Raw genomic sequence first — 27726 nt, 5'->3', positions numbered from 1 at the left:
TTCCAGGAAGTAGTGTCTGCGTGTGTTTCTATTTGCCTGTGTGTGTGCATGCACGTGCAAGATATCAGGCAAGGGTGTGCATGAGGGCTTTAAGACAAGTTATGCACAAAGGAGCGAGTGGCCATGCAGTGGCACGGAGTGACCTCACCGCATGTTGGGTCCAGTCGGTGGAGAGGCACAGTAGGCTGAGCCTCGGCCATAATGGGGCTCTGTTCTCTACAAGACATTGACTTATTGTGTTGTTGCATGGGCGTTGGGATCATTTGTAAACAATACCCGCCTTCATCCCAGGAACTGCTGCTTTTTTTGCCAAGGTTCCAGCCCCTTCTACCCTCCTCCCTCCCTCCCTGCCTTCTTTTTGGTCTCCTGCGCCTCTTCCTCTCTTTTTTTCTGTCTCTCTAGCTTGTCTCTCTCTATGTCCCCTCCTTTCCCCCCTCCCCCCTGTAGCTCCAGTCTAGTGTTTGGGAAGAGATTTTGCTCTGCTGACACTGTGACCACATCCATGTGAGCTGCCTCATTTCATAAGCGTACCCCGTGCCCAGCAAGCACCCCTATGAAGTGGCAGTTTTTTGTCCAAAGGTTGGAGCTGCTGCTTAGAATCTGTGGTGGGTAGTCACAAATTGGTAGAAAAAAACAGAAGAATATCATCATGTATGTGGTGTGAGGTTATGCCTGTTTGTACATAAACACGTGCATGTGTGAGAAAATTGCCATTCCAGAGCATTGGAGGGGGTGCAGCAGGCTTTTGTGTGTTTATCTCGCTCTCTCCCGCCTGCCACTGCTATTCAAGAGCCTTTCCATTGTGGGCGGCAGTGCTAATTGCAGATGGAGTGGTCTTGGCTAAATATTTAGTGACAGTTTTGAAAGGCTGAACGAGGAGGGGGGGGTTTAGAAGAGTCTCCCTTTTGTTTTGTTTTACCTCATCCCTCGTGAGCGCATAATGAAAGTGTCCAGGCTTTAACCTTCAGCTGTTAACCCAGACCCCCCACCACCGCGACTGCTTCTCTCTCTCTCTCTCTCTCTCTCTCTCGCTCTTTCTCTCTCTCTCTCTCTCTCTCTCTCTCTCTCTCTCTCTCTCTCTCTCTCTCTCTCACTCTCTCTCTCTCACTCTCTCTCTCCCCCCCCCCCCCTCCCCCACCCAGCTTTCTCTCAGTGCTTTTCCAGAGAGAGAATATTCTCCGTCAGGATAGGAATAGAGCATGATATAAATAAAGCCAGAGGGAGGCAATAGATAGAAGAGGAGGGACCCAGCCAAAGCAGTGTTGGTGGGAGGGAGAGAGCAAGAGGGGTGAGGAAGGAAGGGAGGGGGGGGTGTCTCATGCCGCGCAAGAGCTGTGCAACTTCTTGGCAGCATTTCAAAAATGAGCCTCAGAAGCTTGGCGAGCCGAGCAGACATATTGAGACAAGGATGGCCGCCGCGTCGCACAAAACCTAGCGCTCTTCAGGATGGTTGGGAGGCACCTCTCCACAGGTATTTCACCCCTCTGCTGCACCCCTCCTTCCCTCTTCTATTCCCCCTCCCCCTGTTTTTAACAGGCTTCTCTCCCTCTTGTCTCCTGCATTATTTTGGTGGTTTGTTGTTTTTACACACTGCGTAGATAAGCACTAGAAAACATTAGAGCTCTGACGGCAGTGCATTGCAGCCAGTGTAATGTTGAGTTCTTTTCTTGTGTTTATTGTGAGCAAGTGAGGCATGCGTGCTATTGAAGCAGCGATGGTGGAGATACAGACGGTAGCTCGGAGCCTTTTTGGCTCCGGTTCAGGTCTGAGAAAATGGCGGTCCTGCACTTCTCAGTACAGTGACGCTACAGAACGACGGCGCTGTGTGTGTGTCAGAAACACAGTGCCCTCTTTTTTTTCCCCCCTCTTTCTCACTGCCTCCTCTCTCTGCCTCACTCTTTTGCAAGCATTGTAAGTAAGCTCGGCAGAAAGGGGGGGGTGTACACAAATGCTGTCACTCCCCTGTGTGGCTGTGACACAATCAGTGCGTACAGACTAAGCATGCATGTGATGGCACACATAAACAACAACAGAGGCTGCAGCAACAGGAACAGCAGAGAAGCGGAATTGAGGTGGCGCCAGGGTGATTAGTGCAGCAAGCAAGCTCTGGAGCCGGGCTTCTTTTATACCAACTCACTCCATATGCACACTGGGACTCCAGGGAGCTCACTCAACTCACTCTGTGGGGCTTTTTATTTGAGAAAAATAAGTCCAAGTATTTACTTTGAGTAGTTGGAGCAGTTGCACAGGCAGATGGAGGCTGACTTTGTGGCGAGGGGACAGGCTGCCTGGGGCTCGTGCAGAATAGTTGTGCTGCATGTCAACCAGGGGTCAAGACTGCAGGGCTCTGGAGGTCAGCGGTCAAGGGTGATTTGGCTGTCTGGGCCCTGTCATTGAATGCTTCCTCTAATGTGGCTCCCTCATATGAGATTGCTGCAAGGGGTGCCCTGTTAGGAAGAGACCCAAAAGAGGAAAAGCAGGCATTATTTAATGATTTGGGAGATAGTTGTTTGTTTTTTGTATGTGGTACAATTTTTTGTATATAATATAGTATTTTTCATATACTGTTTAATATGGTATTTTCTTATATTGTTTAGTCAGAATTTTTTGAATGGTCCTTTGTTGGATGCAATTGCAGTGCAATTTAAAGGTCCCATATTATAGGAATTGTAATTTTCCTCTATTTACATGCATGATCAGAAATGTTGAATGAAGACATTCTTGAAATTTAGATTTTGAGTGGTTAAATTTGAAGTTGCATTTTCAAAAATCCCTGTTTTACAGCTATGTTCAAACTAATTCCAGTATCTTGGTCTTGATTGGTTCCCCTCAATAAAGAACTACTGAAATCCTTGCAATCAGGCCAGTTTGCAGCATTTGAATTGACACACCCATCGGAAAGCCTCCACTCAGCAGGTTTACCTCATTTGAATTAGAGAATTGGGGTCAAATGTTGTGACTGTTCTGCCTGTGATTATTTAGTCTTCAGATTCATTCAACAAATTCAATTTAACTTTTAATGGTGCAGCATTTGCAAAACATCATGAAGAACATTATTCCTATCCTGAGCCATAGTGTATTTGAAAATAAAATCATGAAAACGGTATAAGAAATTAAAAATGTATAGTATCTGCACCTGAGTGGATAAATGCTGTATTTCTCATTAAAGCCCTCTCTGCTCCTCTCTTTGTGATTTAGTGTTTTTCAGTGTGGGTGGTATTTATTTCCATTAATAAAGCATCTTGTGAATTTACCTATATTTAGACACCTTAAATGTTGCCATGGTATTTCATCCTTACCAAGTGTGCGTGGGTGTGATGACGTACCTAACTTATACCTCTCTTCTCTCTTCCTTTTGCTCCTTCTCCTGTCCTCTCCTCTTTCTTTCATCTGGTCCAGAACTGCCCCCACAGAGTGGCCAGCGAGCCCAGTATGATAATCCCCTCTGGGGACACCTGCCAGCCAACCGGAGTGCCACTAGTGCCGCAACTTCTACCAATCCCAGTGGCTGGGATCAACTGATCATAGACCAGAAGGACACAGAGGCTTGGCCCTCCATCACCTACAGCCAGAGCCAGGCCCCTCCAGGAGGATGCCCTTTGGACACTGACCCTGGTGCTCCGGCCAGCAGCAGCAGTAGTAGTACAATGAGTATGGCCACGGGGGCCAACAGCCAGACAGGCCACTTCCCTGCCAACCACCCTAGCAGCAAGGCCAACACTGGGCCCAGCCCTGCCAATCATACTGCAGCCGGCATGCTCTCTAACCAGGTCGCAGCCAATCGCAGCTGGGGATCTGGGCCCGGACCCGCCCACTGCCCCCCTCAGTCCTCAGTGGGGAGCGACGGGAAGAGTGACAGCCCAGTGGGAGGAGGCAGCAGGGGCTGGGGCTCCTCCTCCGTGTCCTCCACCACCAACTTTAACTTGAACCTGAACCCTAACGCCAACCCGTCTGCCTGGCCCGTGTTGGGGCATGATGGGGCTGGCACAGGGGGAGGCAGCTCAGGGGGAGCCAACCCCAACTCCCCTCCTCAACCCGCACCCAACCTCTGCAACCCGCCCGGCCCACCGCCAACCCAGGCCAGCACCAGTACTGGAGCCAACACTAACAACAACCCCTCGGGGATTGGCAGCGCCTGGGGTAGCATGATGGCCTCTGACCCCTCAGAGCCACACCCCTCCCCGTCCACGAATGTGTCTTTCAGTTCAGAACCTCAGAACCTTAAAACTGACGGACCAAATCACACTAACAAGCAGGAGCCCCCCAGCCCCATCCGCAGCTTGCCTGGCTGGGGTAGTGCGCCTGTGGGCTTGGGCTCCATGGGCCAGCCCCCACCAGGGGCCCCACAGGTCAATGGAGAAGACGGTAGTTCCGTCTGGGGCACCAGTGGAGACTCAAAGGCAGCTTCATCCAAGGAGGCACCTGGCTGGGACTCGGGCTGGGGCCATGGAGGAGGTGGGGCAGGAAGCTCTGGAGGCTGGGGCGACCAGTCCAGTGGAGACTGGGGGAAGCAGCACACTGGAGAGGCTCAGGGAGGCTGGGACACCCCCAGCTCTCCTCCCCAGGATCCGCAGGCTAGTCCTTGGAGCAGAGCTGTGAGCACAACTGCCGCCAGTGAGGGGAGCAGCGACAGCATGGAAGGACGCCCCCATCACAGAGACCACTCCTCCAGGGATGATCCAGCCCCACTGCTGCCTGCCCAGGACCTGGACCCCAGGGTGCTGTGTAACACTGGCTGGGGACAGACCCCCGTCCGCCAGCACACTTCCTGGGACATGGACGACACCAACCGCAAGAATGATGTAGGCACTGACTCCTGGGGCTCTGGCCCCGCCACCCCCAGCGACCCCCAGGGGCCCCCCAACACTAACATGGGCCCCTCTCAGAGGACCGACTCTGGGAGCAAAAATGATGGGCCTGGTTCTCAGGGAGCCCCAGGCTGGGGTGGAAGCATGGCTGCTACCAACCAGCCCAGCTCTGGTTGGGGAGAGCCACCCAGCAACAAGAAGCCCCCCGGTGGTTCTGGTGGCTGGGGAAACCCCCCACCAGGAGGCCCCACCACCAATATACCCAAGAATGGTGGTCAGTCCTGGGGAGAGGAGAAATCAGCTGGCTGGGACGAGCCTCACAATAAAGCAAAGCCCCAGGGCTGGGGAGAGCAACCCAAAGCATCCCATGGCTGGGGCAATGGTGGAGGAGGCAATAGCGGAGGAGACTGGAGAGAACCAGAAGATAGCAAGAAGAGCAGTCCCACCAACCCTGGCTGGGAGGGAGAGCCAGGAGGCTGGAAGGAGAGCCCCCGAGGCTGGGGAAAGCCTGCTCCAGGACCTGGGATATCTGGAACTGGAGGAGGTGGGAACTGGGGAGAGCCAGTTAGCCAGCGCCCCAGTGGCCCTGCCCAAGGTTGGGGGGGAAAGTCCCAGGATGGGCCCAATGGCAGTAGTGGAGGAGGGAGCATGGGCTCTTGGAGTGGCTCGAGCATGGCGAAGCAGGGTGGAGGCTGGAGTGGCAGTAAGCAGGAGTCCTCAGGAGAGCCCACCGGCTGGGAGGAACCTTCCCCACCTTCAATCCGGCGCAAGATGGAGATAGATGATGGAACCTCAGCTTGGGGAGACCCTGGTACCTACAGTAAGGCAGTCAACCTGTGGGACAGGAACAACCCAGGAATGCCCCCGGGTAAAGTGACCCCTGGGGGAGGCAATAACCCCCCAGGCCCCAGCAACAACCATCCCCACTCCCACTCTCACCCCTACCACGGACCACCTCCACCCCTCCAGAGCCACGGCCACAACCCCCAGAACCCAGGCCCCACCAGTGGGTCCATGGACCCCGTCCCGCAACACCAGTCTGGGCCACCTCACAGCAGAGCTCCTCTGATGGCTCAAGGTAAGACAACTGCATTGTGTAATGATATTGCAATGTTAAATTGCACTACATAGCCTAAACCTGAACCTGAGGAGCTATTTTGGTCGTAACAGTCTGTTTCTGCTCACAGTGTACAGCTAGATTACATTGTCTACATTCAGATTGTAATGATTTGACTTAAAATAGGCAAAAGATAATTTGGTAAAGAAATTTGAAATATTTATTGCATATTGTTCTTTTCTTCTTGGTTTTCTTTTTCTCTGCCCCCTTATTATGAAAGAGAAAAGTGTCAAGCATTAGTTGTATGACTTGGTAACATGAAAGCTGTTTAGGTAGTTAGTGCAGTGCAGTGCTAAGCTCCAAGCTGTTGATCCACTTAAAGGTAAAATCTTGACCTTGTTTGCCCTCCTTGGATTTACATCTAATTGAATAACCAAATGAGTCAAGCAGTGCCAGCCCCATCCCTCCGTACGGCTCCTCACATTTCACAACACTGGGCCCGTCTGTGCGGGTAACCCTGGCAACCTCACGTGGGTACCCGAAGGAAGCCCAAGAATGCTGTTTACAAAGCGCCTCGTGAAAATAGCGATTCACCACAAACCGTTTGAGCCGGATCGGAAGTGTGTGATTATAGGGGAGCCACCATCTGTCAGTAGTTGGAGGGAGGAGGTGGAGGAGGTTCCAGGGAGCTGAGAGGGGTCAGATGCCCCCTGCTGTTCATCACCTGACACTGCATGCTGACCCCACATTGCATTCATCTGATTCCCAGTTAAATTCGACAGCGGCTTCTTCTATAACTGCTGGTTTGCAGCAGTTATAGTTAAAAAACAGTTAAAACAGTTAAAAACAAATATTGATGACCCCTTAATACCACTTACACTTACTTCTTAATACCACAGGACAGGAAATGGAAAAAATCACAAATAGGACAGAGTAAAGTTGTGTCAATTATGTCGTCCCTGGATCAGTGTGGTGCTCTGCACGCTCAGGCTAGAAGGTCAGGCTAGAAAGTGTTAACTATGATTTTGGAGCTGTCTTTAGGACTTGACCTCTCCCTGGAGAGAGAGCTAAGCTGGGCCTGGCACTGCCACAGGCCCAGAGATGGAACTGTGTCTTCCATGCCAAGAGGCACCAGGCTGGGCCAAATCTTAAATGGGCATCTTCTCCCTCTGTCCACCACCCTGCTGAGCCAAGCCCAGGTTTCTGCCTTCCTGCATGACTGGCAATTCACACTCCAAAACAGAAGGATAAAAGCGGGTCTTGGCGTTGATTAGAGGCTCAGTTAGATAAGCACATCATTTTATATCAACAAATGGCAGGAGAAAATTAGGTTTCAAGGAATGCAAGGTAAGATGGTACCTTTTTGTAAATCCATTAGTAAATAGATGTGTGATTAATCAAATTGAAATTGGAATCACGACTTGAACATGTGCAATATCTAAGGCTGCAATTTCTTTATCATTCTCTTTCACACATTACCAATTAAACATACTTGTTAGACTGATCCTCCCACTCTGCAGTGTCCATGCACTAAGCACATGCACAGTTGATGTTGATGCCTCCTTACCAGTCGTTAACTACAAGTCAGATTGAGTGGATGGCCATTAAGCAAAGAGCGGAGAGAAGTCGACGCCAACTGAAAGAAAGGACTCCGTCCTCCTCCTCAGTAAATGAGGATGATTTGGTCCCAAAAGAGAATTCATTATCAGTCATTTGGCAGTATTTTGCATTCAGGAGAGCAGACGCATCGCAAACTCCAGTACTAAGCACAAAATGTCACACAGTTGTAGCAACAACGCGAAGCAACACAACCAACTTTACCAAACGCCTCAAACCTGATAATGGCTTGTGAAACTGCACCTAACTTTTTTATTATTTGACAGCTATTTTTTTCAGCGGTTGTTGAGTGCTTCAGCCAGTTACAATAAATTATAAATTAACTTTTGAAAATTGCCTAAATGCATCTGTGTTTTAGCCTTGTTACAAAGAATTAAGCGATCTTAACTCAGATGTTGCAGTTGCAGTTCAAATCTCAGTATGAACTAAAATAATTGTACATTTTCTCTCCATATTGCGTCCTATAGCAGTTGTTCTATGAGTCAAATGAGACCATGTAGTTAATATTAACTTATGCTTTTGCGTGAGGCGTCAGAGCAACATTCTAGTTTGCTGTAGTTGATTTGTGTTGGTGTATGTTCAATACAGTATGATTAGTTCTTTCACTGATGGGCCTCTGTCTTTGTGTCTCCTCCAGGTTGGGGAGAAGTACCCAGCTCCCATGCAAAATCGGAGGGCACCTGGGGGGAACCTGCACCCGCTCCGGTCAGCATGGACAATGGGACGTCTGCCTGGGGCAAGCCTACTGGGAGCTGTGGGGGCTGGGGAGACAACGGCCCCGATGGCTACAGCAGGGGCAACCCAGCTATGGCATCTGCACCTTGCAAACCTGGTGAGTAGCATGACCTTGTATGGTTTTCACAGATAGTGTTTACCTAGTTTGTGTTCACCTTTGAGAAATAAAAAAGCCTCATCTGTGTTCCACTGCTGAGAAAGATCAATAATCATCTCCTGATGAGTCAAGTCAAGGACATGAGGGAGGCAAGAGCACTGAGAATATTATGCAAAAATCCACACTGACCCCTGGTGGCCATCCTCACACACACAATTTTTCCTCCAAGACTGCCCCCTTTACCTGAATCACAAGGTTACTGTCAAAACCAAAAAGGACATCATGGGATTCCTCCTTAGACATGTCTTGGTCCACATCGTCTCTTCTGTTCTGTCTGTCCAGCCCCCAAACCTATGCAAGACGGGTGGGGAGGTGGAGGTGAAGAGCTGAGCCTGTCCGGGGGCCAGTGGGACGCTGATGAGGGAGACATGTGGAACAACGCTGCGTCCCAGGAGAGCAACTCCTCCTGTAACTCCTGGGGCAATGCATCCAAGAAGGGCCCACAGAAGGTAGGAGGGCCTAGCAATTACTTACTGAATGGCCCCTTAGATGGTGTTTGCTTACAAAAAAATGCACTAACAATTTGATATAAAATTTTCACAATAAAAAAAGTGTGGTAATAATTTTCTTTCATCATCTCCTCCACTCGCAGGGGAAGATCCCAGGGAAGCAGGAAGATGCCTGGATCATGAACCGTCTCATCAAACAGCTGACAGACATGGGCTTCCCTGTGAGTTCAAGCAGCTGCTGTGGAGCCCATAAGGCCGCTCGTCACTCGTGTGAACTAATTCTTTATACCATTGCTAAGCGCTAACTGTTAACTAGGGATGCAATGGTATGAGTTTTTGATGGTAGGATTATAGTCTGAGGAAACGTCACGCTTTACGCTTATTATGTAGTAATTTATTTTTACAACACTAAAGATGGGGGAAATCAAATGGCAATTTTATAATTAAAGGTTTTATTACATTTGTTTTGGTAGCGTATTGTAGCGTATATTGAAAACATTTAAATACAGTTGACAAAAGTATGTAGCTGCTTTTTTAGAATTTACAGTTGCCTTTTGAAACAAAAATAATAATACATGAACTGCCTTTTTGATTCGTCGGTCAGTGCACGACTTCTCACGCCTCACACAGACAGCCCCGGCTTTTTTGGTGGATATAAGACTGGGATTTTGATGCTTTCTGTTAGCTAATGTAGCCTGCACACAAACAACGTGATTCTCTCTCGTCAGTCGTTTTTGACAGGTGCAATCTCATGCAACCTCAAGGCTGCATTCAAAGAGCATAGAACCGTAGACATGGAAACCATAGCTTCTAAAGTGCTTCTGGTTAGGAAACCGTGGCGTTTAAAATTGCAGTTAATAGTGACATCGGTTAATCACTGCATCCCTAGTGTTGACTGTTTTGCGGATTGTTCTGCAGAGGGATCCAGCAGAGGAGGCTCTGAAGAGCAACAACATGAACCTGGACCAGGCCATGAGTGCTCTGCTGGAGAAGAAGACGGAGCTGGACAAGCGGGGGATGGGCATGGCCGGTCATGACTATAACAACGGCCTCATCAACAAGCCCATGAGCTGCCCCCGGCCTCCGCTCCTTTCCAAAGACCCCTCGGCAGACCCCCGCTTGCCCTTCATGGATAAGGTGAGCCAGTCATTCATACATCCACACGCAATATACGTGAAATGAAACGGCTGTTAATGTAGGATAGCACCACAAGGTGTAAGAAGTTGTAGCTCGGAGGTTTGAATGGTCTCTGGAGTACCTTAGCTGCTACAGGGTGGCTATAAGTTAAATGTAAGACATTTTTTAAGACCTAACAACTTTTTAATGCCAATTTAAAGCAAGCTGCACTTGCCAAGATTTTTATGTAAAAATTCCTCCACCCTCACCAGCCAGTAAACTTGGCTCCGGGGAGTGCACAAGTTACTGATGTCATGTTACATGATTCTGGATATTGACAGTTACCTCACGCTGCCATTTGGGGCTGCCAACATCTGAATTTGCCTTATGCAGCTTTAAATAACATTACAGACCTGTTTCACCCCAAAAGTAAACCTGAGGTAAAAAGCAGTAACAGTATCAGAATATAGCTACTAGGAAGATTTCTACCCAAGAGAGGTAGTGCACTGAGTGGAAAAAGGAACATTTTTAACACATCTGAAACAGAAACTGAGACTCAAAGGCAACATTTAACGATATATAAGATATTTCAAGGCCTTGCATTTAGATAATCCAACTTGGAACACTAAGACCTTTTAAGGACCTGCAGGCACCCTGTGGCGTTGCCAGACTCATGGCGGTGGAATATGGTGTTGATGTATAAATAAACAAGAAACTGACAGGGGAAGCGGATAATAAAACAAAGTCTGTTTGTTTTTGATTGAAACTGTAGTCCTCTGACTCTCCCTTGACTCATCCTCTGTCCACCAGATGCAGAGTGGAATGTTTGGCAGTGGTGGAGCAGCACAAGCCCGGGCCATGCAGCAGCCGCAGCCGCAGCCGCCTCCTCAGCCACCAGTGCCACCTCTCAGCTCCTCCCAGCCTAGTCTACGTGCTCAAGTGCCTCAGTTTCTCTCCCCTCAGGTAAACACAGACACACGCACACACACACACACACACACACACACAAGCGCGCACACAAGTGGCCTCATTTCTCACTTACTATACTAACAGATTTGTAGGGAAAGCATTTTTTATGTATGCAATGATAAATATTTCAGATGCAGATTTTTAAAAAAAACTCCAGTATGTGTTTTTCATTTATTATTTATGCGTTTAGGCTTCTTTCAACTTTTTATACATCAATAAAGGAGGCAGATTATTTTTGCTGTTCAAACTTTAACTTCAAAAATAGATTGTTTGACCTCATTTGCACATAGACAAACCAAACACCAAACAAACATGTAAACACACACTCCCCTTTATAGCATTTTCATGAAACTTGTTTTGTTTTTTTATGTGTTGATTGTGTTCTGTTCTCGGCCCACAGGTTCAAGCACAGCTCTTACAGTTTGCAGCAAAAAACATTGGTCTGAATCCTGCACTTTTAACCTCACCAATAAACCCTCAACATATGACCCTTCTGAACCAACTCTACCAGCTGCAACTGGTGAGTCTCATTCGGTCTTCTCTGTCGTTAGATATATCAGATACATCAGATTTACATTTCTGGATTATGAGTGGGCATGCAGGGCACATACCTGGGTCCCCAGACCACCAAGGGCCCCGGAAGCATTCACATAAATTTGTAATTTAATTGTAAATTTGCATAGTATCTTAGCTATCTTCAGTAGTTGTACAGCATCGTTTACCTAATCTATTTTATGGAGTGGATACTTCACGAAGAGGGACATGCAGATATACTATCTGCACATTGAAACCATGCTCATATCTGACACATAGCTACCCGCTAGACTTAAGTGTGTTTACTTATGTTTGTGTTTTTCCACAGGCGTACCAGCGTTTACAAATTCAGCAGCAGATGTTGCAGGCGCAGCGCAATGTTTCTGGCCCCATTCGACAACAAGAGCAGCAAGTGAGTTTCCCTTTTAACCTCCAGAGTTTCTGTCTTCCACCCTGCTTTCTTCTTAGTCACTGATCACAGAGAGACACGTAATCTTACTGAGGTGTAGTATTTCTACTTGTTGCTTGAAAGGGAAAATAAAGTGGATGCAAGAATGGACCAGGCCAATGCTAATTTCACTTGTTAGATTTAAATGCCTATGTGTATATTGTACATCCTAACCGTGTCTCTGTTGTGATATCCTGTCCTCCCAGGTTGCACGTACAATCAATAACATGCAGCAGCAGATCCAACAGCACCAGCGTCAGCTGGCCCAGGCCCTGCTGATGAAGCAGCAGCAACAGCAGCCTCCCCCCTCCCACACGGGCCTGCATCCTGGCCCGGCCAAATCAGCCCTGGACTCTTTTCCAGGCCACCCCCAGGCTCCAGGCCTCCCTGACCTGCAGACCAAAGAGCCGCAGTCTTCTCCCAACGCCTACAGCTCCTATCCTCTCTGTGAGTGCCATTAACATTACAACCCATGGCAAATACATAACCACACAGCGCTGGCTTGTTATTGGTTAAGTCACTATGAGCTAAAAAAAAGTACACGAGACATAATTATCAACACTGCTCTTATCCTTGTTGGCTGGTGTACTAACATCTATCTGTTTTGTGAACCTCTTCAGCTGGACTGAATCCAAACATGAATGTAAACTGCATGGAGGTGGGAGGTCTGTCCATGAAGGAGCCCCCCCAGCCCCAGTCGCGCCTGTCGCAGTGGACACACCCCAACTCCATGGACAGCCTCTCTGGAGGCTCCTCTCCTCTGGAGCCCAACCTGGGCAAGCATGGTGAGGAAGGAAAAGGAATCCTGGGAAATGAGGATGACAACAGTCACTCAAACAAACACATATTGTGTTTCATATGTGATGCAAACCGTGTGATTGTGATGGCTACTCATTGCCTTGATTAAACGACAATAAGCCAATCTTCTTTTTCTCAATTACACCTTATTCTCAGTTCTTACATTAGACTGAGAATGAACACATAGACAATCCTAAAAATTAGTCGTGTGAGTAAACAAAAGCATGATTAACACATCATAGAATATGGCTTTTGTTGTTGACTTGAGTGGGGAAAAAATTTAAACTATTTCTTTGTCTGTTGCATTGATAGGTTCTTGTGAACCTTACTAAATGTTTTTGGTTTTGTGTCTTCTCTCCTAGGTGCCAACCTGGGCCCCCCAGGTAAGCCCCCCCAGCTGGAGGACTCGTATAGCCCCTACAACCTGATGTCCAGCTCAGAGTCCCCTACCAGCCCCCTGGTGCCCCCAGACAGCTGGGGCCAGGGCAAGAGTAGCAGTGACAAGATGGCCAATGGGACCAATATCAACTGGCCTCCAGGTTAGGAACATTTAGTTACAGATGTTAAATTATCAGTGAATAATTTTAAGCCCCACGACAGCAGGGGCTCTATGGATGGTATTGTCGGTCGGTTGCTCTGTTCATCACTTTATGGGTCACGTGTCCCGCAGCGAGTTAGACTGCAGACTCTCAAGTGGGAGACCAGAGTTCGATTCCCTGCAGAGACGCTTCCACAAAATTCAACGTCGCAGGGCTGTTAGACACTTAGTCTTGTTAATATCAAGCCATGCAATCATGATAGCAGTAATTAGTCAATTTCTTATAGGTTCTGATAGTAAAAAATTTGACAACATTTTAATTCTGACTTCCAGAGTTCTGCCCTGGCGTGCCCTGGAAGGGCCTCCAGAACATTGACCCTGAGACTGACCCCAACATGACCCCAGGCAGTGTCCCCAGTGGGCCCACCATCAACACCAACATCCAGGATGTCAACCGCTACCTGCTCCGGGACAGGAGTGGAGGTGAGAACAGGGTCAAAGCATATTGGATGTGGTTTTCATCAGATATAAATATTTGCAGTAAGGCTGCACAATTAATTTGAGTGAAAAAATGTAAACCACACTGACTACTGCAGGAAGTAGGTAGGTAGGCAGGTAGGTCATTTTTCATTAGCAGAAAAAGTGTTATGGATGGTCTTCTTAACAAGAATTCCTTGCCTACAAATCAAGTTGCATGTCACAGATAAACTATATTCAATTCACTATATTCAAACCCAGAAAATCAAAGCAATCCAGCATCTCATTTTTACCTGCAGAAATTGAGGGGATATTTTTTTTTCAAAGTTTTGAAAAAAATCTGTAGGGTAGTTTTTGTCAGCACCAGAGAGAGCCTGCTTCTTATTCTTTTGTTCTTTGTTTTCCTACTCTAAACTGCCTCTATCACTTACCCAGTTTATACTCAACACTCTTTTTCTTTTTTTTTTTTTTAAATGAGCTCACTGTCATCATTCGTAGAGCTTCTTTTCCTTTACTCCATTTTCTCTCTCTCTGCTTTTTTTCCTTATTTGTTTGTTTCTGTCTATTTGTTTGTGTTGCTGGCATCGGCTTAGGCTCCTCCCCCACTTCATCTCAGAACGAGGCTCTGCCTCCCTCCACTGATTGGCCAGTCAGTGCCTACACTAGCTCGTTCAGTCTTTCGTCCCCGGAGACGGACGATGCAGGTACATAGTTTATCCCCTTGCAGCCCACAACCTTGTCTCCCCCCGCTGCAGTGGGTCATCCACTGCAAAACAACATTCTCCCCTCTCCTCTCCTTACTGCTCTAACTCCCAGAACATGGACCATTCACTAGGCAACCACATCCCTCCTGTCCATCCAAGTCACTGCATCTAATTAAGTATGATCCTCATTTAGCTGTCTCCCTTTCAACCGTGCCTTTCATGCAATGCATATCTCCCTGGTGGTGTGAGTGCATCTCCTTCATCCTTGTGTGTAGCATGGGAAGTGTGAAACGGAGGGGTTTGTAGATTCTTGTTTCTCCTTGCTATATTGTGACTGTTGGGCATGGACTGAGCTCTAACCCACTGATCCACTTTAGTGCAGCCCTAAATGTCTGTTGTGGTCTGTCTCTCTCCCTCTCTCTTCTCTCTCACATACACACCTGTGTGAGACTTGCCTGGGTTTAACTTAGGTTAAACACAGGAACAACAGACAGATTTGTACTGTAATATTCAAAACAAGCTTTTCTTCTTAGCATACCATGCTGCAAAGGGGGTGTGGGATGGCGTTTGGTTTTGGAGTTTGATGGTTTCGCTTATGTTAATAGCTTATTATTGCTCTTAGAATGTTGAATCTTCCCATCTGACCTTGCTGTTTACTCTCCACTGGAAACCAAAGATAAAAGAACCCATAAACCATATCTCAAATATAGGCACTTCAGCATGCATCTTGCTCTGTAGGACTCTTTCCTGTGGGAGCAGGTGTCTTTCGGCCACTTGCTTCTACAGGCCAACCTCTCCCTCCTCCTTTTCCATCCAGGTAAACTGTCAGACATGAAATCTACCTGGTCTCCAGGGCCCATCTCCCACAGCCAGGGCTCTCTGTCCCACGAGCTGTGGAAGGTCCCCCAAGGCTCCCGGAGCAGCAACACAGCCCCCTCCCGCCCCCCGCCTGGCCTCACCAACACCAAGCCCTCCTCAACCTGGGGGGGAAACTCCCTGGGCCTGGCCCAAGGCTGGAGCAGCTCCTACTCCTCAGGTAACCTTGAAGGGATATGCCAGATATTTTACATCATCTTTACAATACGTACTTGCATTCAAAATAAGTGAACCTTGTTTTACTGTATGTCTATGTGAGGAGAGTGGACATGAAAAGTGAAAATGGTTCAGATACACAGAAACCACTGGCTGCACATGTAGCGTGGCTAGATTGCCAAATTTCAAGACATTTCTTATGCTGGGGTGAATATGTCGTCTAAAGGTCAGATTGTGGAGGCACAGTGTGTTGGTGTGTATGGTTTATGGTTATGCATATGGTTAAAGCAAGAGGCTTTGATATAGCTGACAGCCATAGGCACTCTGTAGGTGTAGAGTAGGCAGGCAGACGACGCCTCAAGAAGATACTGTTGTGGTTGAACATATCCTCTCCTTTGTCAACTGACATGAGGCGGTTTCCCATATAGAAGAAATTGACGCCACCCATTCAGTTATTGTAGCTGAAATTGGTATTACACTCATTTGGTAAGCATGAACTTCATCTTAACATCTCTCTTTTCCTTTGCTCTCTCTCTAATACAGCAGGTACCACATGGAGTACAGACAGCTCCACCAGGACCAGTAGCTGGCTGGTACTGAGGAACCTCACTCCACAGGTACCAGTCTCCAGTCAACCCCCCTCCCTTAACCTTTTAACCATTTAGGCTCTATTCCCTTCGAAGACATTTATTTGTAGATTTACAAATGCGGTAAATTTCTATTGGTGGCCTCACTGTGTTTCTGTGTGCTTGTGTGTGTCCCAGATTGATGGTTCAACTCTGCGGACACTGTGCATGCAGCACGGCCCCCTCATCACATTCCACCTCAACCTGACGCAGGGCAACGCTGTGGTGCGCTACAGCTCCAAGGATGAGGCCGCCAAGGCCCAGAAGTCCCTGCACATGTACGTCTCAGAGAAGCAGTTTGGTTTAGCTGAAGATGCACTGAAATTTGAGTGGAATTAACAGTTTGTCTCTCTTGTTCGGTGTCTGTGCAGGTGCGTGCTGGGGAACACCACCATCCTGGCAGAGTTTGCCGGGGAGGAGGAAGTGAACCGCTTCTTTGCACAGGGCCAGTCGCTAGGGGGAACAACCAGCTGGCAGGCCAATCCAGGCAGCAATCAGTCACGGATGGGTGGGACCGGGCCCGGAGCCTCTCACCCCATCGGTCACTCACCCCACTGGAACAACAACAACGGCAGTGGCAACAGCAGCAGCGGCGGTCTGGGAGCGCCCGGAGCCAAGACGGGCGGAGACCTGCTATGGGGCGGCGTGCAGCAGTATTCCAGCCTGTGGGGCCCCCCGAGCAGTGAGGAGGGACGGGTCATGGGGAGTCCCACCCCAATCAATACGCTGCTGCCTGGGGACCTACTGAGTGGGGAGTCCATGTAGGACTGCGGAGCCCAGGCTAAACGAACACAAACAGGAGCAAAAACCTAGCAAATCAATGTGGAGATAATCAGTGTGGGTGGAACGGTGAAGGAGGAGACGAGAGGAGGACAAGGCTACGTCCTGGCTGCTCACCCTCCTCGACCTCTTCTACTTTTAAAAAAAAAATGACATTTCAGTTGCATTTCTTTTGTGAATCTCGGTAAGAGGCTTTGGTCACAGTGTTCAGCTTTTACTTTTGGAAACACAGGAGGAAAACTCTTTGACTCAACAAAGGAAAGAGAACTTTTTACAGAAATGAACTTTTGAGAACTTTCTGTGTGAAACATGTATTTTAGTCGAATTGACACGATGACGAGCTGCCATCTTTAAACTTGCGTCATCCCTCTCTGCCCTTTGAGGCAATCATTCTGCACCTCAGAGATCCATGAAAACGCATCATTCCCAAAGCAAACCCCCCACCGCCAATCAGAATGGTTGTAGAACTTTCAGCCGGTCCAGAGTCAACGTTTGTTTCTCTCAGCACTATTACTAGCCTTAACCTCTTTCCTGCCCCGCTATCCTCACTCACTCTGTACTTGGTGAAGAAGCATACTGACACTTGCACACCCTCATTTCTGAGCCAGCGAAAACCTGAGTGGAGAGTACATGCTGCTGCGGCTTAACATAAGCAACCACAGCTCACAACTTCAGTGCATTTCGCAAGCAGATTCAGTTCCCCCACACAACGCTCAAAGGGAATGATGCAACTCTGTTCGCCTTGTTCAAGCCATTTATTTTTGTAGTGTTTTAATTTTTTTTCTTCTTGAACCATTGCAAACGAAGCTGAGAGATGATTTTATTCAAATGTGTCAATCTTACCTGGTGGGGGGTTGGGGTCGTCGCATGTACGTATATGTATGTGATGGCCGACAAAACTAACCACTGCTATTATTATGGAACTGTTAAACAAACACTTTTAATGCACCTCAACTCATCTGCGGGCAACTTGCAGTCTGGTCTCAGTCCTGGACCCTCTCACTGATTTCTGTGGAAAACCTCAAGTCGTAAATGTGTCCCACCGGTGTATAGTTCATACTGAACCCCCCCGCCCCCCTCCTCCCCAAGCACCATTTCAAGTGACGTGCAATATAAGCCACAGACTCTACCGTCCAAGCACCCGACCCTGCACCTCTCTCAGAAGGAGAGGAGACTATATGGAATGATTAAACTGCAAGAACTCCATATCTGCCCCACCTCCTCCCCCAAAACTGCCACTACTACCCTTCATCTTCCCCCAAGAGTGTGTGAGCTGAGGAGAGAAGCACGCCGGTCTCAAACGATCTTCTGTCCAAGACACAAGGACGTACACACCGAGCACTTCCCCAGCCAGCCCGCTCTCCACACTTGGGGGAGAGGGAGGGACAGGTGTGTGTCAGTGTGTGAGTGTGTGAGTGTGTGTGTGTGTGTGTGTGTGTGTGTGTGTGTGTGTGTGTGTGTGCGCGCGTGTGAGTGCTGGGGGAGGGGGCGTCATACCAAAATGAGGAGTCTGTTTCCTTTTTACCCAGAAGACCAGATGGCAGTCTTTTTCTTTTGCCCACGTTTGTATTGGTACAAAAGTATGGAACAAAGATACTGGTTTCTGAAGCTGGTGGTTTATCATAGCACTTAGCAAGAGCGTCGCAGCTCATTATACCTTCAATGCCAACAAATTAGAAGACGGGAGAAGCAACACTGGCAAAAAAAAACAAAACTGAAAAAGCAAAGACAAAAAAAGCAATCTGCTTGGTGGCTTCTCTGTACACTTATTTTTGAACTTTACATGGATGTGAAGAAGATTTCTCTCTTTTTTTTTTTTCTTTTTTCTTTTATCCTTCTTCCCTCAAGTCGGTGGGACCAGGAAGGATGTCAAACATGGTAGCAAAGTGAAGGGAAAAACAAAGAACTGACTAAATTCTGATGGCGGGTGTGGCAGGGAAAAGACCCCGAAGCACTCGTCCTTGTCCTCTTACTATATCAAAGTAAATATCACTGTTACATTGCATTACTTTGAAATCTTTAGCCTTGGTGTCTGGAAATGCTAAAAGCGTTTATGTTCTAACGATCCAGCAGGGAGGATCGCCATCTCTCTCTCTCTCTTTCTGTCTTTCTTTCTGTCTTTCTTTCTTTCTTTCTTTCTTTCTTTCTTTCTTTCTTTCTTTCTTTCTTTCTTTCTGTCTGTCTTCTCTCTATCGGAGGCCCTGCCAACCTGTATGATAGTGTGGCCACTGAGTGCCTGCCTGCTGCAGAGTGTCGGGCTCTGCAGCAGCTCTCACCCCACCCTAGCCCTCTCCCACAGACTGGCTTCCCTCCCACTCCCCCTGGGCCTCCAGGCCAAGAGCAGCTCTTTCAGAACTGGCCCACCTGTATTAAAACTACTACTACTGCGCCAGAGTCTGTCCTCAGCAACCTCCACTTCCACTCTCGATTTCTCTCTCTGTGTCTCTCTCTCATGCAAGGATCACTTTAGCCAGAGATGGAGGCGTTTGATGTGTTTATTTCTTGGTTTCACTTCTGGAATTGCCAGTGTGTTATTGATGTTTTTTTTTTTTATTATTGTTGTCATCAACTTTGCTGTTATCGTTGCTGTTATCATTGATAATGATGATGATATAGTTAATGCTTGTTTTCTGATAATGATTTTATGGCTTTTTGATATTGGTCTCCATGCAGTGTTCAGCTGCTCTCCTGCCCTTCCCACCGCCCCCTAGGCACAACCGGTGTGTGGTGCTGAGGTGCGCCTCAGCCACGCGGCATGCTCTGGGGGAAAGGCAAGGCCATACTAATACTGCAGATCTCAGCGGACGGGGGTCGGGTCTGTATTTGGGGTGGGCTCGCGCAGTCGTTAGAATCAGACGTAGGGGCGCGGGGTGAAGAGTCTGATACGGTGGGAAAGGTTGTATAATCAACGGTGAAAAGTCTCCAGGATGGTGAGCCAACCTCCTCTGCCCCTCTTGCGCCACTCATCCTCCACTCCATGTTGTCTCACAACACACACACGCATCCTTTAGTCTTGACGGGCCTCACTCACACTGGTGCTTTATGTTTAACTCTGGGAGCACTCAGTTACACTTAGAACCACCTCAACTGATCGCAGCCTTCCATTTCTATGCAAAGACAAGGAGGTGCGCGTTCACAGCCATCTAGAAAATCACAGCCCCCCCCCTCACATCTGCCAATCTTCCCTACCACTATCTCCCCATCATCAGTACTGGGCAGCTTCCCTGGAAAACCCGTAGGAGACCCTCTGAAAGAGCCTCGCTCGTATATCCTTTTTGTAATGCTAACCTTACTAGGAGAAACACTAGGTTAGGCACAGCTTCAAGGGTTCGATCTCCCACTAGATGACACTAAATGACCTGCTGGAAGCACGAGTGGTTGGGAAACGGAGGCAGTTCTTCTTGTCTTGTGCCAACTGAACTACAAATATCTACTTCCACCTTGCCATATCCTAATTTATCTTTAGTGGAATGAGACTTTAGTTCCTTAATTGCTGCAGTGGCGTACATCACAAGCTCCGGCCGTAGGAGATAGGAGGAATAGGGAGGTTATGCAGAGGGGCAGGACAGATAAAACGGTGCTGGTCTTGTCACCAATGGGAGGACTAAAAGAAGAGTGGAGAACCAGGTCACAGGAGGGGGTTGTCCCAGAATGTGTCTCTGTGCACTGTTGATGGGTCACATCGGGTACATCTTTTTAAAAACCAAAAACATGATCTTTTTCTTTATCGTGAAGGTTTTCACAAAAACTAGAAACTACAAAAAAAACAACAAAAAAAAAAAACAAGTCCTAATGTATGTTTCAGCTGTGCACTCCAAGGCTGAGATTGCCTGTCTTCTCTCTCTCTGCAAGCCGCCGCCTTCTCACCCCATTTGGGCTCGTTCTCTGGGCCGCGTGTGGGGAAGCTGTATCCACGGTGTTCATTTCTGACCTCCAACCTGAAGGGCGCGCCAGCCGACATTACAGGTCATTTCCTCAAATCTGGCTTTGGGGTCAGGGTCCGAGCAGGGACCCACCGTATCAGCAGAAACAGGGACACACCTCAAGTTCGGTACCAAGTCTTAAAACCAATAGGGGATTCACCCTCTTCCAGAGTCGCTCTAGACTCACGTGTCATTCAACAAAACAATCACTATTGCCTGTTTTGTTTGTTTGTTTGTTCCTGAAAAAACCCTGCATTTACTCCACACTGGACTTGAATCAAGGAACTGGCGATTTAAGTGGGGAGTCGTACAGAGTGGGAGGACGGACGAGCGGGACGGCAGCCGAGTCTCAGATGTGCCCTGGATTTCTCGGCGCAGCACCAGCACTGAGAGGCCCTCCCCCCACCCACCCACCCCAACCCCCACCCCTCGCCTCCACTCCGCCCCGCTCCTATCTACCTGGCTAGTGTTGGAAATCGGATGCTCTCCCTTTTTAAAATCACATGGACTCAAAGGCAACTGGAGTTCTAGCAAAATATGCTTCTCAATCATGGATCAGGCAAGGGTCTGGGGCAGGGACCCCGAAAAGAGTTGAAATAACAAATCTTTCTTAAAAAAAAAAAAAAAAAAAAAGGCCTGGGTTGAATATGCACATGCTAGTTCATATACATGTATACAATCAAGAGTACATAATGGGTGTATATGTGTATATGGCTAGATCTCTCTCTTTCCACTTAGCCTAAGCCCCCCCCTCCCCCCCTTTGCCCCGGCTTCAGCCCTTACCCTGTGTATCCTCCTCAACGTTATATTTCCCAGAAGAAAAGATCATAAACATATCAGAGTAATACAAAATAATGAAAACAAATACTTGAATCAAAAGAAGCGCCAATAATGTAATGTGAACACTTTTTGTAGTGATTTTTGTCTCATTCATACACTTCAGAGATTTTTGATAGCATCGGTTCAGAGTGAATTAAATTTGAAATACGAGTGTTGTTGAAAACAAAGATCGATATAAAGGCAAATTGACATCTGTTGTATTTGAGTGTTTGCACAAGGTTGCTTGTACTGTATGTTGTATGGATGAATGGTTAGTGTGCCAGGTGAGAAAATGTATGTGAGGTTCAAACAATTGTGAGCTTGTGATTACAGCGGATGAGTCTCCGCTTTGTGTTTCTTTTCAATTCAGTATATTAGTTTTATGTTGTTATTGATTTGTTTTTGGTTTTTTTTCTTTTTGCTTGTCAAAAATATATTCTGATGTTTATTGTTACTAGCCTCTAGCGTTGCACTGAGTGTCGGCCTCACCCCTCATCCAGCTAATCGAACAACATGATACAAGTACTGAGGGGAGATGGGGACAGTTCACGTGTAAATGTTTACTCAAGGACTAAAATAAGTGTGTTTTTAATCTGTAATATGTTTATCTACCTTAGTGGCTTTCATTGTGGAATAATCCAAGAAAATATGGATTATAATTGAGTATTGCACCATTTTTCAGATTATAAACAGAAAAAAAAATCAGAAAAGCGAAAAAAAAAATCATATATATACAAAAAATGCAACAAAAAAAGTATTTTGCAGACCTGTGGCCATAGATTGGGGTAGAGGGACTTATAGCTCTCCCAAATCTGAGCAACGGAGAGAGTGAAGGACAAGACATCAGATGGAGCCTTGGTTTCTAGGGCTCACTTCAGAGGTGCCTACCTTTTTGGTTTGTTAGCTTTCGCTCTGTTTCACTTATGTTCGGTTCTCTCATGTTGTCATTTGTTTCCTGCAAGGCCACCGACAGTTTACAAACACTTTGTTTTTTTCTGGAGTTCAAAAAAAAAAAAAAAAAAGGAATTTAACCGTGGGAATGTTGGAAAAACAAAAAGGACAAATGCTTCCATTTAAAAAGTAAACCACAACACTTTGCAGAATGAAGATTCATTGTGCTACTTTCAGAACTCTGGGATCGAACAGTGTTGTCATGTTCTGTTTGACCTTTGACTTCTTCGTTCTATGTCAATGTTGATTTCATGGACTATCTGAAGCCTGTATGTTTTATGTTGATTATATATATATTTTTTCCTTTGTAAAAGAAGACATAATTGCTCACTATCTTGCACACACACGAAAAAGTGGATCTTGTCTCAGGAAGGCCAGGGTTCCAGAGTACCAACTCCACGCCATTTTAATGTACATTTTTATGATGAGTAAAAAAGGATGATCTAAAAAAAAAAAAACTAAAAAAAAAAAACAATTCTAAGCACTGAAAGTTATGGATTTCAGAAGAAGAGAAAATACCTTTTGTTTCTAAATCCGTAGCAGTTACATAATAACCAAATAATGGACTTTAAATGAAAATGGAGTGCTTTATATATAAATCTATATATTAAAATTGCTTTACATTTAAAAACAAAAAGTGGTCAATGATTTTGATTGTTAGAAAAAAGACAGTGAATAACATGCAAAATGCTGTATGTTTGAATCTTTATTGTATTTTCTTAATGAGGTCCCGTCCTGACTGAATCAGGAACATTGTGCATTACTCTTTCTTTCCTCTCTCATTCTCCTACGGCGGGTATTAAATAATAGAAAAATCAGACTTTTGCGGAAAGTTTTTCACACTTGGAGGATGTTTTTAAAACATGAGCTGGTTGTAAAGGATCATGAATCTATGCACAAGTGTTGGGGGGGGGGGGGAGGGGGGGGCGGAAGAGGGGGATTTTATGGCCTACTTCTATGTGGCTCGTTTATTGCAGGGGTTTTTGGGATCCAATGTTATTTTTCTTTTTTTTTTTTCTTTTTTCCTTTTTTTTTGAGGGGGTGGAGGCGGGGTGGAGAGGTCCGAGGCCTTCCCACACCGACAGCCCTCCACCTCCCACTTCCTTCCCCTGATTCAGATTGACCTAGCGCTACATCGCCATGCTGTGTATTCCTAAAACCAATGAGCGTCTCACTCTTTAGCACTGTGGGATTCTAGCCTGTCGCCCTCAAGGGTATCTGTGTTTTTATTTTGTTCTCTCTCTCTTTTTCAGTTGTTAAAGATTTTTGTTGGGATGTGGGAGGGCCGGGGTGGGGGAAAAAATGGGATTAGGGCTGCTTTTTTTTTTTTGTTTTGTTTTTTTTTGCCTTTTTTGTTTTTTGAAATATTAAGGAAAAATGTCTGTACTGAGATTTAATGAAAAGTCAGTGGCTTGTAATGTTTTATTTTTCTCTCTCTGTATATCTCTTTCTCCTCATAGAATGTGATTGTTAAATGACATGCACCGAAAAAAAAATGTTTTCATGAACTATGGAGCTTCTTTCAAATATTAATAAAATTGCAGTTTTTTTTCTTGGCTGTTACAAAGGTGCCGATTGGTTATTGCTGTTTTTTCTCCATCTTAGTTCCACCTAACTGAAATGTTGTTTTTTTCATGCGGAGGCCTGGACTATGGGTCCGAGACAAATTCAATTCAAAACCTTTATTTAAGCCTTGAGAATCATTGAGGTTTCCCTCATTTGCACTGATGTCGAGATACAAGTTAAAAAGAAGATAAGCAGAGTGAAACGAATCAAAAGAGAACAATAATCAGTTAAAACAGTTGCACACTGTAGTGAAGCGGTTTGTGATCATATTCTTCAATTGTCCAAAGTTAGCAAGAGTGTCGATCTTGAGGATGTGTTGAAGATAATTCCATGTGTTCGGCGCACAAAAACTAAAGGCAGATTTTCCAAGTTCAGAATAAACTTGCGGGGCTTGAAGCATAAAACGGTTATTAGAGCGAGTTTGGTAGGCTCCTGTGGTCCAATCCAGCATAGAGTGGTAAATGTCCAATAAGGGCTTTATAGATGAATAAATACAAGTGGTTATCACGCCTCATAGTAATCTCCAGTAATGAATCTGAGGGCAGAATGATAAACTGAGTCTAGGGGCAGCAGCATGTTTATAGATTATATCATCATAATCTGAGACTCTATACTCTTTCTACTAATCAAAGGGAAGCTGGATCTGTATCTGTACAAAAAAATGATTTTTAATATGATATTTAAATGTAAATTCTTCATCAAGCCAAATGCCTAGATATTTATACTCTGTGACGCTCAATGTTGCTTCCATTCAAAGTGGATAGGAGTAGACTGTTAAAGTCAATACAAAGCTGACAGAGCTGTGTGTTAGTCTGCATCTGGCCTCTCACACAGAAATAAGTTTCATTATCGCTGATGTCACTTCCTCTAGGTGCTCACTGCTGTGACCCCGCCGTAAGTTTGATGCCAGAAGTCCCGTCAGACCCTCGGGGCGATCTGCCTGGGACAGGCGTAGTAGTTGTCCTGTGTTTGCCTGATGTTGGGGTTGGCGTACACAGGGAAGTTGGCTTCCTCCAGGTGTGAAGGGGCCTCGTGGTTATTTTGGGGGGTTCCGGTGCTCTGCTGCTTCCTGTCCATTTCCTCATAGATGGGAACAGGAGGTTGTGGTGTGTGACGATGCTTCGTCTTCACCTGCAGCATGCGTGGTTCAAATGTGCATCATGGGTATTTTTAGAAGTGATTTTGTGTTCTGCATTTCTCGCTTGATAGACTGTTAACATCCCACTATACTTGACATTTACTGTTTATGTGTTTACACTAGAAGCCTTAGTTGCAGTATGTTTATGTGAAGGACTCACAATTTCAACTTTTTATGTCATGGTGATTGTGTATAATATTTGCACAGCACCTCTTTTAAATGATAAACAGCTATAATGGACAAGAAACAAACTAAACATAAACAATTAATAATAAAGGAAAGACTTGCACTGCTGGCTCTGTTAACACCATTGAATAATGTGCGTATATAAGAGTTAAATATACATGTTTGATATGTTGGTGATATATTGGCTAAAGTGTTAATACTCACACATATGTCTATGCCCAGCCAGCTGAGTATCAGCAGAAGAAGCCCCATTGCAGTGAAGATGGCACAGAGCAGAGGGCGGTATGTAGGAGAGCAGCGGCACGGCCTCCCTGCACCAGCAACACACACACACACACACACACACACACACACACACACACCAACACACACATGCAAAAACTGTCACGCTCTGAAGCATTCATGCACATTCGTAGGCTACTTTAACAGCGTTTCAGTCAACAGAGGTACTTGGTTTGAACTGTAGTAGTTTCTAAGTCTCTACGAACCAGTAATCCCTTAAAATAGACGTACATTTAAATTAATTCACCCCTTAATTCATGCAAAATCCACTTAAAATGAATTAAGGGAGTTATTAATGCAGGAGACCCCATCAAAACCACCTTAAACACCCCTTAATTTTTGACCCCTTACTTTGGAATTTAATGTAAAATTCAGTTTCCATTCATAACTCATTAATAACCCTGTAAACCAAAGGCATGAAAAGTCCCTTAATTACTAGTGTCTCCACGAATCAACCCATGAATAAATCCCTTAAAAACCCATGATACTAACCATACTTTTTTAAAGCTGTTATTTTGAATGGATAATTGATGTTTATGTAAATGAAGGACATTTCAGGTATAAAATGAAGGGGTCTGGTTTGGGGCTGTAAGGCGTCTCACCACCTACCTGCACCCTCCACCAGCAGAAACACTTGTCGGTCGGCCAGGACGCTGTGGTGGGTGCTGTTGTCCGCTCTGTAGGTGAGCTCCCAGACGTAGAGCCCCGTGTCTGCGTACTGTAAGTGGGACACGGTCAGGTTGACCCGCTGAGAGCCCAGTCCTCCGGAGACCTCCAGACGGCCCCGGTGCTGGAGGTCGACCCGGAGCTCGCCGCCCTCTGCCACGGACAGCAGGGTGAGCTGGCTGTGGGTGCCGCGGTGGTACAGGTGGAGGCCCGTCAGGGTGCCGCCGGCCTGCTGAGCGGAACAGGAGAGCTCCAGTGACTGGCTCTCTGTCCGCCGAATGAAGACCACTTCTGCATGGGCTGGAGGGAAAGAATCAACATCAGACTGGATAAATACACACGATGACTTTCTCTTTAACTCGGCAAAACCAAACAAGCAAACTCTTGTAATTGTCTCCCAGTAAATACAAACATACAAACAACGCATACACTATATAGGAAAAAAAAAAAATCCCAATATGTATTTCTTTTGATTTAGATAAGAGCTGCTGTGTTCAATAAATGTCAAGATCCTCAGGTTATGAAATCAGCCAAATATTCATGATCATGAACATCACTTATTTACCATTACTACTATTACTTTCATCACTTTACAATACAAATATGTATATAAACAGTTTTATAATGCAGTGGAAAACTAAATAGAAAATCCCCTCTTACCCACAATGAGCTGAATGAAAACGAGTATGCATGCCGAGCTTGTCTTCATGGCCTTTTCAGCTATTCATACAAGTACCAAGATATACCGAAGCCTAAATCATTATGCACCCCTCCTATTTCCTTCACGCTCTTATGAGACTGTGTAGTTTGTGGACAGTCTCTATATGTATTGTTCTCCATCTCAGCAGGAAGACGGCTTCAAAGCCACAACTGACACCGAAAGGTGGGTGGATGGTCCTGTGCACACTGAGATTGTATAACTGATTTTGGAAACTCAGAATAAGGATAAAGCATCAGGTAAATGCTATATGTGTAAAACTCACCTTTTAGGCACAATGCTTAAAGATTTTGCACCAGTATTTACAACTAATATAAATAAAAAAGTGTCACAGCACCAAAATACTTCAAATCTATGTTTAGTTGCCACGTTCTGTCAGCACTTGTATCGCTTGTAAGTGTTTTCAAGTGACACATAAGAATCAAGATTGTCACTTTCATTTAATATTAGTCGAATAACCCTTGTGTGTACAACATCTACCTGAAAGCACACAGAGAGGGAGACAAGAGGACACTCACTTAACAACTCTGCACACTGAGGGAAGTACGGACTGGGGCTTGACAGTCATTTTGGAAAATTTAAATAATGCTTCATGTGTTTTGCACTGAGGGAGGGGCCAGCGAGAGTGAATC

At 46.2% G+C, this 27726-nt stretch overlaps 2 protein-coding genes across 2 annotated transcripts in view; one reads left to right on the top strand and one right to left on the bottom strand.

Moving 5' to 3' along the window:
* tnrc6c1 (trinucleotide repeat containing adaptor 6C1) overlaps positions 1 to 23356 on the top strand; it is a 45832-nt gene extending 22476 nt beyond the window's left edge. Inside the window, exons 5-20 of the mRNA XM_078284480.1 lie at positions 3400 to 5886; positions 8120 to 8314; positions 8657 to 8823; positions 8967 to 9044; positions 9742 to 9960; positions 10750 to 10902; positions 11309 to 11428; positions 11771 to 11854; positions 12097 to 12337; positions 12511 to 12675; positions 13051 to 13227; positions 13560 to 13709; positions 15225 to 15443; positions 15983 to 16056; positions 16204 to 16343; positions 16437 to 23356. Coding sequence (XP_078140606.1) covers positions 3400 to 5886; positions 8120 to 8314; positions 8657 to 8823; positions 8967 to 9044; positions 9742 to 9960; positions 10750 to 10902; positions 11309 to 11428; positions 11771 to 11854; positions 12097 to 12337; positions 12511 to 12675; positions 13051 to 13227; positions 13560 to 13709; positions 15225 to 15443; positions 15983 to 16056; positions 16204 to 16343; positions 16437 to 16830 — 5063 coding nt within the window. The 3' untranslated portion in view covers positions 16831 to 23356. The remainder of the gene's footprint in view (positions 1 to 3399; positions 5887 to 8119; positions 8315 to 8656; positions 8824 to 8966; positions 9045 to 9741; positions 9961 to 10749; positions 10903 to 11308; positions 11429 to 11770; positions 11855 to 12096; positions 12338 to 12510; positions 12676 to 13050; positions 13228 to 13559; positions 13710 to 15224; positions 15444 to 15982; positions 16057 to 16203; positions 16344 to 16436) is intronic.
* Positions 23357 to 24707: 1351 nt separating this feature from the next.
* Positions 24708 to 27146, bottom strand: LOC139921945 (uncharacterized). Its single transcript, XM_071912357.2, has 4 exons — positions 27037 to 27146; positions 26320 to 26676; positions 25633 to 25739; positions 24708 to 25235 (listed from the first exon to the last, which is right to left on the bottom strand). Exons 1-4 carry the CDS (start codon positions 27083 to 27085, stop codon positions 25023 to 25025), a joined length of 726 nt encoding a protein of 241 aa, XP_071768458.1. The 5' UTR covers positions 27086 to 27146; the 3' UTR covers positions 24708 to 25022.
* Between the last annotated feature and the right edge of the window lie 580 nt (positions 27147 to 27726).

This window comes from Centroberyx gerrardi, chromosome 7 (genome assembly GCF_048128805.1).
Source record: "Centroberyx gerrardi isolate f3 chromosome 7, fCenGer3.hap1.cur.20231027, whole genome shotgun sequence".
NCBI lineage: Eukaryota > Metazoa > Chordata > Actinopteri > Beryciformes > Berycidae > Centroberyx > Centroberyx gerrardi.
This window is presented reverse-complemented; position numbering and strand designations above follow the sequence as displayed.